The 21,326-nt window shown below is 35.9% G+C and overlaps 1 protein-coding gene across 9 annotated transcripts in view; it reads right to left on the bottom strand.

Annotated features, from left to right (window-relative positions):
- Positions 1-21,326, bottom strand: part of FBXO25 (F-box protein 25) — a 227,982-nt gene that overhangs the window by 39,333 nt on the left and 167,323 nt on the right. For 7 of the 9 annotated variants that reach the window (XR_008915523.1, XM_056813387.1, XM_056813388.1 and 4 more), the window contains 2 exons: positions 7,962-8,144; positions 595-738 (listed from right to left, as the gene is read on the bottom strand). Coding sequence is in view for 8 of the 9 variants with exons in the window: in XM_056813387.1 (XP_056669365.1) it covers positions 595-738; positions 7,962-8,144 (327 nt within the window). In the remaining variant the exon portion in view is untranslated. Of the gene's footprint in view, positions 1-562; positions 739-7,961; positions 8,145-21,326 lie in introns of all 9 variants that reach the window. The other 2 variants (XM_056813392.1, XM_056813389.1) reach the window with 2 other exon arrangements.

Here is a 21,326-nt window from a genome sequence, read left to right as displayed (position 1 = left end):
GTTGAATCTTAATTTTCAAATACTTAAAAAATTATTATAAAGAATATAGAATCTTAGAGTTGGATGCCTTTACTGGCCTCCTAGCATCATAGATATGCTGGTAAATTTTTAATAACTGGCTCTCCTAAAAATCTGTATGCATGACACATTTTCAAATGTAATCTGTATTATTAATATTTTCTCCACTACTTTCTCAAGTTTAGATAATCAACAAAATATCAAATACAACCCTAACTTACAATATTTGTTGATTTTTGAGTTGTAAATGCTCACACTGAAAATTTAACAATCAGCTTGTCAGCAGTGTGAACTGGCTCCAGTTCCTCCCTGTCAGCTAGACAACCTTCCACTCCATTCTAGAATCATCTCTGCAGATTGTCTGATAGCCCTAACTTCAAACACTATTAGTGGTGGGTAACTCACTGAGTAAATGGCAGCCCATTTAATTTTTATGGACAACTATAATTGCTACAACATTAGAATTATTAATAATGCTTTATCCTTAAAAATGTATTGGGAGAGTTAATAATTTTTTTAAATTTCCAATTTTAAATTCTAATACCTTAAATCCCAGTATATTTTTAAAACTGTTACCTTCCAAAAGAGAATGCTGCAGTGCCTGCAAAAATGCAAAGTGTCTCCATATTGCTCCTTGATGGGATAACATTTCTGCAGTGCAAAGTACATCAGTTTCCATTCAATATGACCTTTTTCAGAGAGTATCAAATGTCTACAGAACTAGAAGAAAAAGCAATTTCTTTAGAATCAGAAGATAATTTTCAAATTACAGCATTAGGAACAATTATTTCATTTTTAAAAATCACATAAAATGCAAATGAAAGTAATTGCTTTAAAAAAAACTGGATTCATTTGGATAAAATAGCAACCCTTAGGGGTTTTGCATACTTAAGAATTCATAATTTTCAAGTTTTGAAGAGTTACTTATAATCCTCTGCTATCTAAGAAATTCTCATTCCTTCTCCTCTTAAAAAACCTATACATTCATACTTTTTAAAAAAGTCTATTGCTAACTGTTGATCTTTCCAAAGTGCTACCTTAAAACTAACTGATGGCATAATTATTAAAACAAACTGGTAATAGATTTTCTAGCTGTAGAAGTATACAATTCTTAAAACAAAAGCCAGAACCTGTCATTGTGAATGGATGCTCACAGCTCTCCTGTGATTCAAGATCCCTGCCTCCTTGCTGCCCCACCCCACCCCAACCCAAGTTGATGATGTTGTAAATAACATTTGGAAATGTATTTACTGCATCAGTTTGAAAAGTCACAAAGTCTGACTTAAGGAAGATCTGAATGTGGCCTATAATTGGTGTTATTTTGCAATGTGTGACAATTTTTTTTCTTTTTTCAAGTCAATCTAATTTTAAAGGTTCATTTAAAAATTCTACCAATTTGGTCAAGTCTGTTTTATCTTTCCTGTTTTCTTGTATTTTACACTTTTTCTCATAATCTAGCAACACTGGCCTTCAATGCTATACCTTGCAAAGGATACTCTATTTCCTCATTCAGTTCCTTTTCATAATTATTCCCATGCTCTAATCTTGCTTCTTCAAGAAGCCTTCCCCACTCCATGTTTGTTTGTTTTTAACCCTTACCTTCCATCTTAGAATCAATACTGTGTTTTAGTTCCAAGGCAGAAGTGTAAGCCCAGGGTTACATAGCTAGGAAATATCTGATGCCACATTTGAACCCAGAACCTCCTGTCTCTAGACCTGGCTCTAAATCTACTGAGCAACCCAGCTGCCCACCTCCCTCCACTGTTTTTAATGGCTTCTTTCTGAGATCATTCCCTGCCTGGACCCCAGTTACTCTACATATATCTTGTATGAACATGGTTTGTGTTTGTAGTGTTTCCCCATTGGAATATGAGGTCCTTGAAGGCAGAGCTCATCATTTTTTGGCTTTTCTTTGTATTCTCATTTTAGTATTTGGGCACATAGCAATAGCCTAATAAAATTATTTTTGACAGACTGCCTTTTCTTTTACCTTATATACTACAGGACTAGATATATATGTTGCTTAATAGATAGACAGTCAAGAAAATAACTAAATAGGTTCAATGTCCTCTCTACAGAATATAGGAATTTAAAAGTATTAATGTTAAACAATGAATCATATGTCCTAAAATCTCTAAAACAATTACTATAGGATTTATTACATGGGTGTTTTAGATAACAATTTCAGGCTGAATGGAGACTTGCATTACTACAGACCCAAGAAATTTTTGATGAGTGAGTAAATGAAGAATTGAAAATAGAAATAATTTTGTGTTACATTGGTTACTATTCTAGTGGTGAGTATAGTAGGAGAAATGTTGCCTTGGGATTTTGTTCTGGTTCATTTTTGATGACTAATTGCTCTGAAATCTTTTGCTTTTTTTAGTTCTATTCCTCCCCCTCCCCACAACATTTTGTTGTTCAAATTCTCTCCTCTCTATTCTCTTTCCCATCCCCAAGATGGTAATTAATTTGATATGGGTATACTAATGCTATCATGCAGTATAGATTTCCACATAGAGAATATGGAAATCTATACTGCATGATAGCATATATATATATAATAAACCTCCTAAAGAAAATGGAGTGGAAAATAATACGATTCAATGTGCATTCAGACTCTGACAGTCTGTGGAAGCATTTAGGATCCTGATATCTTTTGGGCTGCTGTCTTGGATGCTTACATTAATGATAATAGTTAAGTGCTTTACAATATTTCTAACTGTATGCAATCCTGGTTCTGCTCATTTCACTTTGCATCAGTTCATATGTCTTTCCAGATTTTTCTGAAATTGTCCTGCTTGTCATTTATTATGGCACAATAGTATTCCATTACAATCATGAAGCACAACTTGTTCATCTGTTCTCCATTTGATAGAAATTCCTTCAGTTTCCAATTTGTGTGTGTGTGTATATATATGTATGTTCTTTTACTTTTCTTTGATTTCTTTGGGATACAGATCTACTAATGGTAGTGCTAGGTATCAAAGAATATATATAGTTTTATGGCCTTCTGGGCATAGTTCCAGATTGTTCCCTAGAATGGGTTATTTGTTCACAGCTCCACCAACAGTGTATTAATGACCCAATTTTCCAACATCCCCCTACAATATTTGTCATTTTTTGCTTTTGGTCATATTAGACAATCTGATGGATATAAGGCAGTATTTCATAATTGTTTTAATTTGCATTTCTCTAATTAATAGTGATTTGGAGCTTTTTCACATGACTATAGTTTTGATTTCTTCATTCACTCATATCTTTTGACTATTTGTCAAATGGGGAATGACTTGTATTCTTATAAATCTGAGTTCTTTACATAGTTGAGAAATGAGACCTTTGTCGGAGTTACTTGTTATAAAATTTTCCCCCCAGTGTTTTTCTTTTCCTTCTAATCTTGATTACACTGGGTTTTGTACAAAAATCTTTTAGTTTAATTTAATCAAAATTATCCATTTTACTTCTTGTCATGTTCTTTATGTCTTGTTTGATCATAAATTCTTTCCATTTCCATAAATTTGAAAGGTCAATTATTCTGTGTTCTCCAAATGTGTTTAAAGTATCATCCTTTATTTCTAGATCATGTATCCATTTTGACTTTATTGTGAGATGTGGTGTGACTATGCCCAGCTTCTGCCATACTTTTTTAGTTTCTCAGTTGTTTTTGCCAAATAGTTCTTTTAAAGGCTTGGGTCTTTGGGTTTACTGAATACTAGGTTACACTGCTGTGTATTGATTACTTGAACCTTTTCAGGTGAGGGTGGAGAGAGGGAAGGGAGCAGCCCAGTCCTGAGGCCCTCTGGCTTTCTAGTAACACATTCCGGTAAACTCTGTGCTGGGGTGATGGCATGTGTGCCTACAGAGATGACTCTGAGTGCCATCCTGGCATGTGTGTCATAGATTTGCCACCCTGAGGCTGGTCTATTTCATTGATCCACTACTCTGTTTCTTAGCCAGTACCAGATTGTTGTGATATTACAGATTTATAATACAATTTGAGGTGTGGTACATAAATTACCCTAAAATCTAACAAAATGCAACAGATTTTCAAGTCAATAAGCATTTATTAAGCACCTACCTGTCAGATACTGTGTAAGCCCTGGAGATTCAAAGAAAAGCACAAAGACCCTATCCTCAAGAATCATATGAGCTAACTAAAATGGGGTAAGGGGAGTGAGGGGAGACAACATGGAAACTAATTACATACAGACAAGATATAAAAAGGTATAAACTGGAGATCATCTCAAAAGGAAAGCTGTAGTATTAAGGAGGACTGGGAAATGCTTCTTTCAGAAGGTTTATTTTTTAGCTGACAAGAAAGAAGGCAGAAGGCAGAAACGAAGAGGGAAAATTTCAGGAATGAGGAGCAGCCAATGAAAATGTGAATTGTCCAATGTTAGGAATAGCAAAGGATTAGTGACACTGAATCATAGAGTAGTGAAGAAGAGTAAGGTATTAGGACACTGGAAAGGTAGGAAAGGGCCAGATTCTGAAGGGCTTGAAAAACCAAAGTATTATATTTGACAGTAAAGAGTTGTTGAAGTTGATTGTTAAAATAGTGACACAGTCAGACCTGTGGTTTAGGAATATCTCTTTGACAAGCTAAGAATACGATGGACCAAGATGAGGAGAGGTGAGGCAGAAAGAATCATCAGAAGGCTCTTACAACAGTCCAGGAATAGTTAATGAAGGCCTTCATCTGGATGGTAGCAATGTTCCAGGGGGCTAAGGGTGTGTGAGAGATGATATGAAAGTAGCATCTATAGGACTTGGCAATTGATTAGATAAGAGGAGTGGGAGAAAGTAAAGAATATAGGATGACACCTAGTTTGGGAGCTTTTGTGATTGGAAGAATAGTGAGAATTGGTAATAGGGAAGTTAAGAAAAGGGATTGGTTCTGAGGGAAAGATATGGTGTAAGATGTCCAATAGGCTGTTGGAGGGGTGAGAATGGAAGTCTGGAAATGAGGGCAAGGTTGCATAAATAGATGTGAGAATAATTTGCATAGAGGTGATACATGAATTCATGGGATGTGGGTAGAAAATTTTCATTAGCTTCAAAATAGCCCAAACTTCATATTCAGAAAGGTTTGTGAAATTCTTCCAGGAGTCCAAACTTTGATGTTCAGGATAAATCAAAAGGAAGGAATTTATCCAAGTCTGGTTTGTATGTATGAGCCAGCACTGAAAGCAGCTTAACTTCCTGGGGTGATAGTTTTCCTTTTTTTTAGTCAAACTGATTCTGATCAGATGATCCAGGTTAAGCTAGAATACATTGAATCTTCAGAAGCTATAATCTTTAATCATAATGCATTTTCATTCCTACATTAAAGTCTAATTCTGAGCTCTAAGTCTCAGCCTAGCAAGACAGAAAGGATTGGCCACCAGGAGATGAATATTTCTGCCCATAGCAACTCAGGGAAGAGTCAACCAAGGTAGTGCTGTTTCCAATCTGCTGTTTAAGGAAGAAACACCCACACTGATGAAATCAGAGATCTTTGAGGTATTGAGTAATTCAGTTTTCTAATAAAAAAAGGATTATTATTTTCTCCCAAACATTTTTTCTGACCTTTGAAAATGTGCTTCAATTCTTAGAACAAGCACCAAATGTGAATAATGTTACTTGCACTCTGATGACAATTTTATTGTCTATTATGAATTTGGAAGATAGTACCTTGTACAAAGTAGGTACTGACTAAATATAGGTTGGATGAATAAATGAATAGATGATAACTTGGGAATATAATACAAAAATGTAAATTGATGGTGCATTTGTGATAATATAGTCATTGAACTTAGGTGTTCTTCAAATTAAATTAAATAAACAAGTACTTAGAAATATCAAATTAGAACTACACCTAAAAAAATCTCAGTTACCTACATCTATATTTTAAAGGATCTTCAGCTCCCTTCCTCCACTGTGGATCTTAAACCTATATTACCTGAGTGGAAATAAATTTTCATTTTACCCTGGAAAATTATAGTATAAAGTATTTTTCCTCAATTTAAATGTCAAAAATTATCCTGAAGTGAATAGGTAGATGAGTTTCAAAAGGGATCATTCATCAATTTACTGATGTGTCTAGCTAATATTAATTTCTGCATTTTAAAAATGTACTTAAAAATTTATTTTTAAAAAGTTCAAACAAATATATAGTTTTTATTTTTTTCTCTCATTAATGCCACATTGGGAATATACGCACAAATCCATGTTCTCTTATTAACCTTGAAAATTTTGTTAAGATTTTTACATGTTTTATATAGGTGTGTTTATATACATATAAAATTAAAAATGAGATGTGATGCAAGTAAAAGCTACTATATTTAATTCACCTCAGCTTCAAGGATTCACTTCCCATTCTATGCTGTTTACATAAGTTAATTTCTAAATGATGCTCATATTGCCCATATTCATATTGTTATAATCTATATACTATGTAAACCTATAAATATATGAACTATAAATATTTTTTGAATAAATTTTGAAAACATTTTTTACCCTTCTTGATATGACAATCTGTATATAAATGCATTCTATCTGCAAGTGCTAATTGCTGCTTAAAACTAAACTAATCTGGGTATTAAAAAGCTGAACAATGCCTTGGAAGAACAGAGATTTTGACTTTTTTCTTTTTTTAAATGGCACTTATAAATTACTTTAGCTATAATTGTAGCAAAAAGACTAAGAACTTCACAAAAGGCTTAGAAGGTTATTCTTCAAAGGCAACATATTTGGGAAAATCCTTTGACAAAAAAAGTGAACAGCTCTGATCAATAACAGTAACAGATAAAATCTAACAGACTATTTGGATGTACACTAGAATGCAGAGAAGAATTGGGGCAAATGCCCCCAAAGTACACTTCCCAAGATAGGACTGTGCAATGGCTAAAGCTGAAGGATGAATAAACCCTTAGAGGAGAAAGCCTGTTTTCCAAGTGTTTCAAAAATATTCACCTTTTGGATATATGGGGAAATAAGGATTTTTCTAGGATTGGATTTTCATCTCAAGACACTTCCCCACTTTTCTCTTATTCCCAATCTTTTCTCATCCTATTCTCCTGCATCCTTTGAATTCCAACAAATTCTCACACTCCTTTTACCTTCAAAATTTAATCTTCTTCCTTTACTATTTATCACTTACCAAATTCCTTTAAATTTGTAATAATAAAGCTATGCCATGTTAAAAACTAGATACAACTATAATGTAATTATTTATGTAACTTTAATTCCTCAGATATTTTAAGAACTGATATTAGATAAATTCTACATAAAGTTTATTGAACACAAGTTAGTTTTTATTTTCATGACTCAATTACACATTAAGAACTTAAGTATAATAAGATCTTTATGACCAATTTTCAATTAAAAAGAAGTTCTTTTGAAATATGAAAGGAGATTTAGGAAGGCACAGAGTTGAGAGAAAAATATTCACTTGAGGATGAATAATATTCATATCAGTTAAGAGAAAAGTACACTAACAATTTAAGAAAAAAATTAAATCTTTTTTTTCCATAACCTTTCACTAAAAAGGAAATGGAAAAAAAATAATTCACATCACTTGATTATGTAATTCTCAAGATTTAAGTTTTTCTCCCATATAACAAACAATATCTCTCTACAATCTACAAAAAGTACTTGAAGCAGACAATATGTGAAAGTCATATAAAGACTCTCAGATATGGAGGGGACATCTGAGGTCATCAAGTTCAAACCTTACCATAACAAAAATTCCTTCTACAACATCCTGCCTTTGATTGAAGACCTCCATCAAGATGGACTACCATATGAGGCAGTTCAGTCTGCTTTTGAATGTCACTAGCTAGTTTTGCTGAAATAGTAGTCATATGAATGCTTTGCAGAGCACAGTTGAGTGAATGGGCATATTTACATATAATCTTCTCAAAAGGCAGAGAAACACATTTCTACCAGCATATACATCTTACCTGTTTTTCCGCAAAATGGTACTGGCAAAGCTTCTTCCATAATTGTCTGTCTTCACTGAGCATGTATAACGTTGGGGTCACTTGACCTAACGTAATGATATCCCATCCATCTGAGAATCTGTATAATATATTATTCAGCATGTGCAGAGGAAGATCACTAAGTGTAAGGCCATTATTGACTTGCTGGAAAAAAATGGGATAACATTTCATTGAAAGAAGCAAAAAAGGACTCACAGTTTATTTATACTTAAACTTAACATTTCAAGAGAAAAATATTATCATTATCCTGAAATGGCTAACATATAATAGTTATATATGAAATAATGGTCACTTCAAATAAGGTGTGGTTGTGAACAGGTAGGTGAGGAAAGAGGTGGAAAATACTATACTATAAGAATACAGAAAATGCCCACAATCTTCTAAGTAATTATAGTAGTGAGTATGAATATAGAAGCTGGTAAATGAAAACTTCATTATTCTACTGAGCAGGATGGTTAGTAAGAAAGAGCCCTGAATTGGGTTTAGGAGATCCGAGCTCTTCCAGATTCTAAAACACACACACACACACACACACACACACACACACACACACATACACACACATACACAAAGCTATGATTCTATGTGTAGCTATGAATAATACCCAATTGGGAAGAATTCTACTTAAGTTGGAGGAAGAACTATACCAAATACTTCCTTTCCTCACCATCATAGTATTTCTAGATGTGAACTTGTCTACGAATTCAGAAAGTGTAAATCAGGGAATTTTATCACCTAAGATCTGTTAAAAAGAACACCACTCTTCCGGGTAAGCATGGCAGCAGGCTAGACATGGGACTCTTCCTCTCCCCAGTACCCACCGAAATAGACTACCTCAAAAGAACATAAAAAACCATTTTCAGAAGAAAGGAGGAACTCTACAGTAGGGCGCAGCATTGAAGGTACGTGGGGTTTGGGCATTTCCACACTATAAGAGGGTGAAAAAGCTCCCACCCAAACGTGAGCTGATCTACCCTCTCCCACTCCACCTAAAGAGCCAGAGTCAGAGCCAGTGTGCGCCAGAATCAGCGAGTGAGCGAGGGGCACCTCTTGGGTGGGCAAGGGGCACCTCTAGGTCCTTGGGAGCTGTTTTGGACTGCTGGGGACCTACCCCTGAGAGCAGTTATACTAGAAACCCTGGTGTGCTGGGGAGTGCAGACCCTGGGTGCTCTCGTGAATAGCGGAGGCTGCGGAGATTTGAGAGCTTGCCTTAGGCAAAAACCTTGCTCCTTAACTCCATAAACAGAGAACCTGCCCATCTCACTAAGATTTTTGACTATAAAGGGAAGGAAAAGCCACCACAGGGGTGGCCAATTGTGCCCTGGACCAACAAACACCCTCAAAGAAAAACAGGAAGAAGGCATTGACCCTGGAAAATATTTATGGAGGGAAAACCCAGGCTACAGAGGAAATAGAGGAAGAAATTCAAACAAAGTCAAAAATTTCCAAGAAAAAAAAATAGGAATTGTCCATAAGCTCTGGAAGAATTTAAATTGGAGCTTATCAAAAAGATGGAAGCCTTCTGGCAAGAAAAGTGGAAAATAATTCAAAGAGAAAACAACAGTCTAAAGGGCAAGATCTCCCAACTGGAGAAATAGCTGAAAGCCACAAAAAGCAGGATAGACCAAACTGAAAAGGAAAACCAGTCTTTAAAGACCAGAATTAGCCAACTGGAAGACAATACGACCTTGCAAAACAGCAAGAATTAATAAAGTCAAAAGACTGCCAAAATAGAAGAAAACATAAAATATCTCACTGACAAGGTGTCAGATCAGGAAAACAGAGGAAGGAGAGACAATTTGAGAATCATTGGTCTACTTGAAAAGTCAGAAATAAACAGAAATCTTGACATCATAATATAAGAAATCATCCAAGAAAACTTCCCTGATGTTCTTCAGAATCAAGGGAGCAAAATAGACATTGAAAGAGTTCATAGGACACCCTCTACACTAAATCCCCAAAAGACAACTCCCAGGAATATAATTGCCAAATTTCAGAGCTTTCAAGCTAAGGAGAAAATTCTACAAAAAGCCAAAAAAGAAAGAATTCGGATACCAAGGAGCAGCAATCAGGATCATACAAGACCTGGAAGCTTCCACACTAAAAGACTGCAAGGCCTGGAACACGATATTCAGAAAGGCAAGAGAACTGTATCTTCAACCAAGAATCACCTATCCATCAAAATTGACTATATACTTCCAGGGGAAAGTATGGGCATTCAACAAAATAGATTTCCAAGTATGTGTAAAGAAAAGACCAGAAATAAGTGGAAAGTTTGATATCCAAAGTTAAAGATCAAGAGAAGCATGAAAAGGTAAATATGAACGAAAGGTAAAAGGAGAAAAATGTTTTTTTTTAAACTCTCTTCTTTAAGGGCTACAATTAGATCAAATTATATATATTAATATATGGAGAAATGTTATTTGTAACTCTCAAAAATTGTATTCATTATTATAGTAATTAGAAGAATCACTCATAGGAAAAGATTGGGGCATTAAGGGCTATAATATGATATGCAAAAAAAGGAAAAAGGGTGGGGGGGAATCAATGATGGTACCAAGAGATACTTGAAGAAATAAAATAAATAGAATAATCTTTTTCACACAAAGATACACATGGGAAGGGGAGGGGAAGAATACTCTCATAAGAAGGAGAGGAAGAGAGTGCTAATAGGTAATACTTAAACCTTACTCTCAGTGAAATGAACTCTAGAGGGAAGAGCATCTAGATCCATTGGGATCTTGAATTCTATCTTTCCATCCATGCTGTTCCCATGGGGGAACAGCCTTTCCATACATGCTGTCCTCCCAAGGAACTGCTCCCCATCTTGCTGTCCCACCTGGCTATCCTCTATCTTATCCTACAGGGTAAGGGAGAAGGGGAAACTAAGGGAGGTAGGGGGTAGGGAGTACAAAAAGGGAGGGAAGGAGAGGGGGGGAGGGAATTTAACAGACCCTAAAAAAACCAAGAAGGGAACAAAAAGGGAGGGACTAGAAAGGGAAGCATATCAAGGGAGAGGATTAGGGGGATTGATTAAAAGTAAACCACTGGTTTAAAAGGATATAGCAAAAGAAGAAAGGACAGAACTAGGAGAGGTTATCAAAATGCTAGGGAATTCACAAGTGACATTCATAACTTTGAATGTGAATGGGATGAACTCCACCATAAAATGTAGACGAATAGGAGAGTGGATTACAATAAAAAATCTTACCATATGTTGTCTACAAGAAACACACCTGAGCCGGGTAGATACTCACAAGGTCAGAATTAAAGGTTGGAGCAAGACCTATTGGGCCTTAACTGATAGAAAGAAGTCAGGAGTTACAATCATGATATCTGACAGAGCCAAAGTAAAAATTGACCTGATTAAAAGAGATAGTGAAGGTAAATACATCCTGATAAAAGGGAGTATAGACAATGAGGAAATATCACTAATCAACATGTATGCACCAAATGGTATAGCACCCAAATTTCTAATGGAGAAACTAGGAGAATTGAAGGAGGAAATAGATAGTAAAACTATACTAGTGGGAGACCTGAACCTATCACTATCAAATTTAGATAAATCAAATCAAAAAATAAATAAGAAAGAGGTAAATGAGGTGAATGAAATCTTAGAAAAAATAGTTAATAGATATATGGAGAAAAATAAATGGGGACAAAAAGGAATACACCTTCTTTTCAGCAGCACATGGTACATTCACAAAGATTGACCATATACTAGGTCATAAAAACATGGCATACAAATGCAGAAAAGCAGATATAATAAATGCAACCTTTTCAGATCATAAGGCAATAAAAACATTGATCAGTAAGGGCACATGGAGAGCCAAATCAAAAATTAATTGGAAATTAAATAATATGATTCTCCAAAATCAGAGAACAAATTATAGAAGCAATTAATAATTTCATTGAAGAAAATGACAATGATGAGACATCCTTTCAAACTCTATGGGATGCAGCCAAAGCAGTACTCAGAAAAATTTATATTCTTGAGTTCATATATTAACAAATTAGGGAGGGCAGAGATCAATGAATTGGACATGCAAATCAAAAAACTTGAAAGCAAACAAATTAAAAACCCCCAGAAAAAAACCAAATTAGAGATCCTAAAAATTAAGGGAGAAATTAATAAAATCGAAAGTGATAGAACTATTGAACTAATAAACAAGACTAAAAGCTGGTACTATGAGAAAACAAACAAAATAGACAAAGTACTGGTCAATCTAATTAAAAAAAGGAAAGAAAAAAAGCAAATTAACAGCATCAAAGATGAAAAGGGGAAACTCACCTCCAATGAAGAAGAAATTAAGGCAATCATTAAAAACTACTTTGCCCAACTATATGGCAATAAATGTACCAATCTAGGTGATATGGATGAATATTTACAAAAATATAAATTGCCTAGACTAACAGAAGAAGAAATAGAATTCTTAAATAATCCCATATCAGAAAAAGAAATCCAACAGGCCATCAAAGAACTCCCTAAGAAAAAATCCCCAGGGCCTGATAGATTCTCAAGAGAATTTTATCAAACATTCAAAAACAGCTAATCTCAATACTATACAAACTATTTGACATAATAAGCAAAGAGGGAATTCTACCAAGTTCCTTTCATGACACAAATATGGTATTGATTCCAAAGCCAGGCAGGTCAAACATGGAGAAAAAACTACAGACCAATCTCCTTAATGTTGAACATAGTTGCAAAAATCTTAAATAGGATACTGGCAAAAAGACTCCAGGAAGTGATCAGGAGGGTTATTCAGTATAATCAGGTAGGATTTATACCAGGAATGCAAGGATGGTTCAATATCAGGAAAACCATACTCACAATTGACCATATCAACAAGCAAACCAGCAAAAATCACATGATTAATTATCTCAACAGATACAGAAAAAAACCTTTGACAAAATACAACACTCATTCCTAATGAAAACACTAGAAAGTATGGGAATAGAAGGGTCTTTCCTAAAAATAATACACAATATCTATCTAAAACCATCAGCCACTATGTGGAAAGGAAACTAGGAAAAAGTTCTGAACTTTCTGCCACTGTGTTGGAATAAGCAACAGTGGGAACATCAAGGAAGGAGAAATTGCCAAGACTGACAGCATGTGGGGGAAGGGCCAACTGGGAGTGGCAGTTGGGTCTTGTGACTAGCACTTCCATCCTGCCAGTTGGACTTCCTTCCTGGTGTTGGAGGTGGGAGGACCTTGTTCAGCCCAGTCTGGAGTGGTGTCCCTCTTCTTGGTTCAGCTCGAAGATTCAGGCCCAAAAAGCTCTTAAGGTCAGGCATTCTTGTTGCTTTCTGTCCACTGCTAAGATTCTGAAATTGACAAAACTAGGGCAGAGGACGGGAGTGGGAGAAACCCTCCACCAGCCTGTGAGGCCTGGCCTTAGCTCCAAAGCTGAGAAGACTCCAACCTTATTTAGGGACATCCCTTGCCCCTCTTTCCTGATACCTCTAAAATCCAAACTGGTTATTAAATCTTTACCTTATTTGAAATCGCAGTCAGATAAGTGGACTATATTTTCTGGGGCATAGAGGGAGCTGAACATCAGTTCAGTCATTCAACGGCAAACAGTCCTTATCGAACCCCTGCTACTGCCTCTTAGCAGGGGGCATCTCTCTCCTTTGCCTCACCAGAAGCATTATTCCTCTCTCCCCTCAACTCCTCCATACCCTGCTACAAACCTCCCATATCCCCTGTTTCCCAATCCCCCCATCTTTTCCCAAAAAAATATTACAGTTTTTTGGCAAGCCAGCTAGGAGACGAACCTAGAACCTAGATATGCATTCAAATGGAGTATATGCTAAGGGAGGAACTCCTAAGCCTTTGGTCTTATAAACTCCCTTATTGAACTACATACAAACATCATCTGCAATGGGGATAAACTAGATGCATTCCCAATAAGATCAGGAGTGAAACAAGGATGCCCGTTATCACCTATATTATTTAATATTGTACCAGAAACACTAGCAGTAGCAATTAGAGAAGAAAAAGAAACTGAAGGTATCAAAATAGGCTATGAGGGGACCAAGCTATCACTCTTTGCAGATGATATGATGGTTTACTTAAAGAATCCAACAAAAACTAAAAATCTAGTGGAAATAATCAAGAACTTTAGCAAAGTTGCAGGATGCAAAATAAACCCACATAAGTCATCATCATTTCTTTATATTTCCAACACATCTTAGCAGCAAGAATTAGAAAGAGAAATTCCATTCAAAAATCACCTTAGACAATATAAAATACTTAGGAATCTATCTGCCGAGACAAACACAGGAACTATATAAACACAACTACAAAATACTTTCCACACAACTAAAACTAGATCTGAGCAATTGGAAAAACATTAATTGCTCATGGGTAGGATGAGCTAACATAATAAAAATGACCATCCTACCCAAACTTATCTATTTATTTAGTGCCATACTCATTGATCTTCCAAAAAACTTTTTTACTGAATTAGAAAAAAAATAACAAAGTTCATTTGGAAGAACAAAAGATCAAGTATACCCAGGGAAATGAGAAAAAAATACAAAGGAAGGTGGTCTTGCTGTCCCAGATCTCAAACAATATTATAAAACAGTGGTCATGAAAACAATTTGGTACTGGCTAAGAGATAGAAAGGAGGATCAGTGGAATAGACTTGGGGTAAGTGACCTCAGCAAGACAGTCTATGACAAGCCTAAAAATCCCAACTTTTGGGACAAAAATCCACTATTCGACAAAAACTGCTGGGAAAATTGGAAGACAGTATGGGAGAGATTAGGCTTGGCTCAACACCTCACACCCTACACCAAGATAAACTCAGAATGGGTGAATGACTCGAACATAAAGAAGGAAACTATAAGTAAATTATGTGAACACAGAATAGTATACATGTCAGACCTTTGGGAAGGGAAAGACTTTAAAACCAAGCAAGACATAGAAAGAGTCACAAAATGCAAAATAAATAATTTGGAATACATCAAATTAAAAAGGTTTTGTACAAACAAAACCAATGTAACCAAAATCAGAGGGAAATAAACTGGGAAACAATCTTCATAACAAAAAACCTCTGGCAAAGGTCTAATTACTCAAATTTACAAAGAGCTAAATCAATCATACAAAAAATCAAGCCATTCTCCAACTGATAAATGGGCAAAGACATGAATAGGCAATTTTCAGTCAAAGAAATCAAAACTATTAATAAGCACATGAAAAAGTGTTCTAAATCTCTGATAATCAGAGAGATGCAAATCAAAACAACTCTGAGGTATCACTTCACACCTAGCAGATTGGCTAACATTACAGCTATAGAAAGTAATGAATGCTGGAGGGGATGTGGCAAAGTTAGGATATTAATGCCTTGCTGGTGGAGTTGTGAATTGATCCAACCATTCTGGAGGGCAATTTTGGAACTATGCCCAAAGGGCGCTAAAAGACTGTCTGCCTTTTGACCCAGACATAGTACTGCTGGGTTTGTTCCCCAAAGAGATAATAAGGAAAAATACATGTACAAGAATATTTGCTCTCTTTTTGGTGGTAAAAAATTGGGAAATGAGGGGATGCCCTTCAATTGGGGAATGGCTGAACAAATTTTGGTATATGTTGGTGATGGAATACTATTGTGCTCAAAGGAATAATAAAGTGGAGGAATTCATTGGGAACTGGAACAACCTCCAGGAAGTGATGCAGTGAGAGGAGCAGAACCAGGAGAATAATGTACACAGAGACTGATACACTGTGGTACAATTGAATGTAATGGACTCTTCCATTAGTGATAATGCATTGATCCTGAACAACCTGGAGGGATATAGGAGAAAAAACACTATCCACATTCAGAGGAAAAAATGTGGGAATAAAAACACCAAGGAAAAACAATTACTTAATGACATGGGTCAAGGGGAATATGATTGGGGATGTAGACTCTAAATAAACATAGTAGTGCAAACACCAACAACATGGAAATGGGTTCTGATCAAGAACCCATGCAGTACCCAGTGGAATTGTGCATTGGCTATGGGGGTAGGGTGGGGTTAGGGGAGGGAGGAATAGAAAATGATTTTTGTAACCAAGGAATAATGTTTGAAATTGACCAAATTAAAATGTCAAAAAAAAAAGAACACCACTTTGCATTTTCTCAAATTGTGTCTGCATTAGTAATCTGTACCTATTTATGGTGCTTTTTAATACTGTATGTTTCCAAAGTTCCAACTTTTAAGATAGGAGTGTCTCTTCTGTTTTACTTGAGAATTCTGTGCCAATGCTGTACATAGGAATCATTTGGTGAGTATTGCTGACTAAAATGAATCTCTACCACTGAATATGGCCTAAGAAGAAATAACTTGTGTAGTTTTTTGGACTATAGCATAGCCCAAAGGCTTGACTTCTGAGCCAAGTGAAGCCAACTGCAGTTTAATTGGTTAATTAACCACATATTTTTTAAAAACCCTTACTTTTGTCTTGGTATCAATTCTAAGACAGAAGAGCAGAAGAGAAGCCAGGTCTAAGAACCTGGGGTTAAATAACTTGCTCAGGGTCACGAAACTAGGAAATGTCTGAGGCCACTTTTGTACACAGATCATTCTGACTCCAGGCCTGATGTTCTATGCATTGTGCTACCTAGCTTCCTCAACCACTTGGTTTCTTCTTACTGGTGCCTACAAATGACATATATAGTAAAATAACTAGAAGGCATGCTGGGAAAATGATGAGAACAAAGATACTTTGTCTAAAAACAGCAATACAAAAGCTACTAACATTGGCACATATTTTTAAAACAATATCTATACTTTACAAAAGTGTACTTATCAGTGCTTGCCTTGTACTTTTTAATTTCTTAAGAAGTACTTGGTGAATTAGTGAATTTATAAAAATCTGAAAAGTTTGCATACACTTGCACAGTTTCCACAGAATATAAAGTGATTGCATAGGTTATTCATTAGGCATATGGGCTATCTTCTGATTATGTTGATAGAAACATCAAGCATATTTTATTCAAGTTGTAGCTAGCTTGCTGCTGAGTAGCAGCAGCATGCACAAGGCATGATGTGCACACAAAAGATCATGTGTATATGAAATTCATCCCCATCTAATAGCCTTTCCACCATTACCAGAATTAAACATAATTTTTAACAGGTGCTCCCTTCTGCCCCACACCAAGAAAGGAGAATTTCTACAAAAAGATTTTATAAAAACTCAGTTGCTAAAATGAGAAAACTTCTTGAAGGCAGGTTAGAAAGTCAAATGGAAAGAACATGTGGCTAAGCAAAGAGAACAGGGTTTCTGATTTACCTTTATCAGTAAGTAGCTTCATGGCCAATAAGTGACATAGTAACAATACTGGTTCAACCTTTCTTATGTTATTATAATGATAAAATCAAACATCAATTTAAATAAATGCCCTTCAAAATAAAAGCAGTCTTTTATTTTAAAATGCAGGACATGATTCATAAAGAACAGTAGAATTGTGAAGTGGCAGCACACTAATTCCACGGTCAAGGAAAAAACCACAAACAATGTTTTAAGGGAGGTTGCAGCTTCATACTTTCATAGAATGATATTACTTAATTTCACAAACAATACTTAACAAGCAGACAAATAGCCATAGTTAATCTCATGAGTGTCTTCCATTTGTCAGTGTGTATACACATGGATATTTTCACAGGAATCACTTCAAACATTTGGAGGAACTAAGGGATTCTAATCAAATCTACTAACTATCCACACAGCTACCATTCTGGATTTTTGAAATATGATAAAGTACCAGAACTTCTTTTTAAAGGATTTTCAAAACTTTCATCTACTAAAAAGAACAAAGATATCTCTAAAGCAAAATAAACCTGTTTGAGGCAGAGTGGAGAAATGATTGCTGCTAGGGAACATTTTTTTCTTTATTTATTTGGTATTTATGCCGTATTTACTTCCCAAAGGACTTAAGGGGGCTTTGGGGCATTTTTTTACTTCTGAGGTCCCAGAACTAACAACCAGATTGCTCATTTTAGAAGGCAATCACTCTCTGTCTTCAAAGTATAATGGATAAAGTCAGAGGAAGTTAGATAGCTGCTTTATGGACTTTATGGACTAAGAACAAACATTACTAGAGTGACTGACAGAAAATAGGGCAGATATGTAAGAGATTAAGTCTCAGAGTTATAAAGGTAAGCAACTGCTTTTTATTTCTACAATGATATTACTAAGAAGTAATGAACTATTCAAAATGAATGTATTTGGGGGAAATTTTAAAGGAGAAAATGGTAGCTGGCTAGAGGTAAGGGGTATTTCTTTCAATAGTAATAAAGGCTTTTAAAATGGTTAATCTAGTAACGGCTCAATTATGGCTTAAAAATGCATACCAAGATACAAGTTCCTGGGGGTGGTGCTAAGATGGAGGAGTAAAGCTCTGTGTCACCACGAGAATCCTCTCCAACTAAGATTAAAATATTGTCACATAACGAATATAGGAGTGAAAGAACCAACAAGGAGACAGAGTGAAACACTTTCAAGAAAAGAAAAACCTAAAAGGTAGGCAGAGAACACCTGGAACACTGGGGTGAGAGAGAGAAGAACCAGCAAGAAGCCGTAGCAAGGAGGTAAAAAGCAAGCCAAGAGCAAACCACAACACTCACTCCCACATCACATCTGTTGCCCCAGGTTCCAAACTTAAGCCCAATATAACATTCAGATCCTGAGATCCTGCCTGGGCAAATAATGATCTGAGCCAACCCATACCCCTTGAAATTTCAAACCCATGAAGAAGTCCGGAGTCCCAGTATAGGACGATCTGGGCTGAAGGGGGCTGATGTGTGTGGGCCCAGAGTGAAGCCAGGAATCCTAGTCTGAGTTTAGGATGATGACATAATCCATAGTTTGGGGTGAGGACATAGTTCTCAGGGGGAGCTCCCCCCTCCTCCCTGGATCTTTTTGCCGAAAACTAAAGGTGGAGCACCAGGACAGGGCAATCAAGGATGTGCCTGATTGGATCAAGAATACAGTGAGACCAAAAACTTGAGCCTAAGCCTGGGTCTAGAATTCGATCAGCCCCTGACCTGATCAAGTTCAGAGTGAGATCAAAAGCTTATACCAAAGCCTAAGGCAAATCTTTAAGCTACCAGCATGGCAAAGGTCATCTGAATCAGTAGGAGGAGGGGGCTCTCAGAGCACTCAGGCCACAGACCATCTGTTAAAATTAGTAACAACCCAGAAAATAATTTGAGAATAACATCAAGGGAAGAACTGAAGTTTAAGAGGGTACCCCAACTTCCCAGAAAAAAGAGCCTACCTAAAATTGGATAGGAAAAATGAGCAAACAACAAAAAAGCACCTAATTAAAGAATTTTTATGGAGACAGAGCAAGGTACAGACACAGAAGAGGACAGTGAAAGCAAAGGAAACACCCAAAGTCCACAAGAAAAATATGGATTGGACATGAGTCAGGAGAGCTTAAAAAAGGCTTCAAAAACCAATTAAGAAAAGGAGAGAAAAAGTGGGGAAGAGAAAAGAAAGTGATGCAAGAAGAAATGGGCCAATTGAAAAAGGAGAACCAAAAACTGACAGAGGAAAATCAGGTCATAAAATTGGAACTCTCTAGAAACTAATGTTTTCATGAGAAATCAAGAAACAATAAAGCAGAATCAAAGGAATGAAAAAATAGAGGAAAGTGTGAACTATCTTACTGAAAAACAAAACAAAAACAACTGAACTAGAAAATCGATCCAGGAGATTGAAAATTATTGAAAAAAACCATGGACATCCTCTTACAAGAAAGTATCAAAGATAACTGCAGAGATCCTTGAACAAGAAAATAAAATTGAACTTGAAAGAATTCACAGATTGTCTCCAGAAACAAATCCTCAGATGACAACATCCAGGAATGTAATAGCTAAATTCAAGAGTCACAAAGCCAAAGTGAAAATGCTTCAATCATCCAGAAAGGAACCATTCAAACATCATAGAGATACAATCAGGATCACATAGAACCATGTGGATTCTTCATTAAAGAATTGAAAGACATGAAATATGATATTCAGGAAGGAAAAGATTTGAGTTTACAACCCAGAGTGACCTATCCAGCAAAACTGAGTATATTCCTTCAAAGGAAAAAATGGTCATTCAATAAGATAGAAGACTTCCTAGCATTCCTGAGGAATAAGCCAGACCTAAACAAAAAATCTGAAGTTCAAACATGAGACACAAGAGAAGCCCCAAAAGGTAAATAAGAAATAGAACATTTTAAGGGACTCATTAGGGTCAAAATGTTGATATGTCATCATGAAAGGAGGATTTCTGTAATTCTCAAAAATTACTCTTAGTAGTAGAGAAGATGTATATAGTAAATGTGATGATATAGAACAATATCAAGGGCTGAAAGAGAGTTGCCCTGAGAGAAAAGGGAAGGGAGAGATAGAATGGGGCAAATTATATAACATAAAGAGGTGTAAAAAATCATTACAGAAAGGGGAGGATAAGGGTGGTGACGGGCAATGTTTGAACTTTACTCTAATTTTAACTGGTTCAGAGAAGGAAGAACAAGTATTCCCAATGGGGTAGAGAATTCTATCACCCTACAGAGAAGCAGAAGGGTAATAAGACAAAGGAAGGGGGAGGTAATTGAAGGGAGGGGGGAAGTAAAGTGATGAAAAAAAGCAAAATACTGGTAAGGAGGAACTGAGTGAAAGGGAATAGAGCAGGATCTAAAGGGGATAATATGATGGAGGGCAATACACAATTAGTAATCATAACGCTGAATGTGAATAGGATGAACTCACTCATAAAATGGAAGCTGATAGCAGAATGGATTAAAAACCAGAATCCTACTATATGTTGTTTACAAGAAACACATTTGAAGCAGGGCGGCACACAGATTCAAAAGGCTGGAGCATAATTTATTATGCATCATGCAAAGTAAAAAAAGCAGGAGTAGCAATAATGATGCCGGACAAAGTCTATGTAGAAATTGATCTGATTAAGAGATAAGGAAGGAAATTACATTTTGCTAAAGGGTACTATAAACAATGAAGTAATATTATTACTAAAAATTTATGCACCAAATGGTATAGCATCTAGATTTCTTAAGGAAAAATTAAAGGAGCTTAAGGAGGAAATGAATAGTAAGACCACACTAGTAGGGAATCTCATCCTTCCCCTTACAAAATTAGATAAATCAAATTGAAAAATACATAAGAAGTAAGGGAAGTGAATGAAATGCTAAAAAAAATTAGAGTTAATAGATATCTTGGAGAAAACTGAACAGGGATAAAAAGGAATATACCTTCTTCTCAATAATACATCGAACATATACAAAGATCGTTCATGTACTAGGGCACAGAAAT

Source organism: Monodelphis domestica, chromosome 1 (genome assembly GCF_027887165.1).
Source record: "Monodelphis domestica isolate mMonDom1 chromosome 1, mMonDom1.pri, whole genome shotgun sequence".
Lineage (NCBI taxonomy): Eukaryota > Metazoa > Chordata > Mammalia > Didelphimorphia > Didelphidae > Monodelphis > Monodelphis domestica.
The sequence above is the reverse complement of the archived record's forward strand: the minus strand, read 5'-3'. Positions and strand labels throughout refer to the sequence as shown.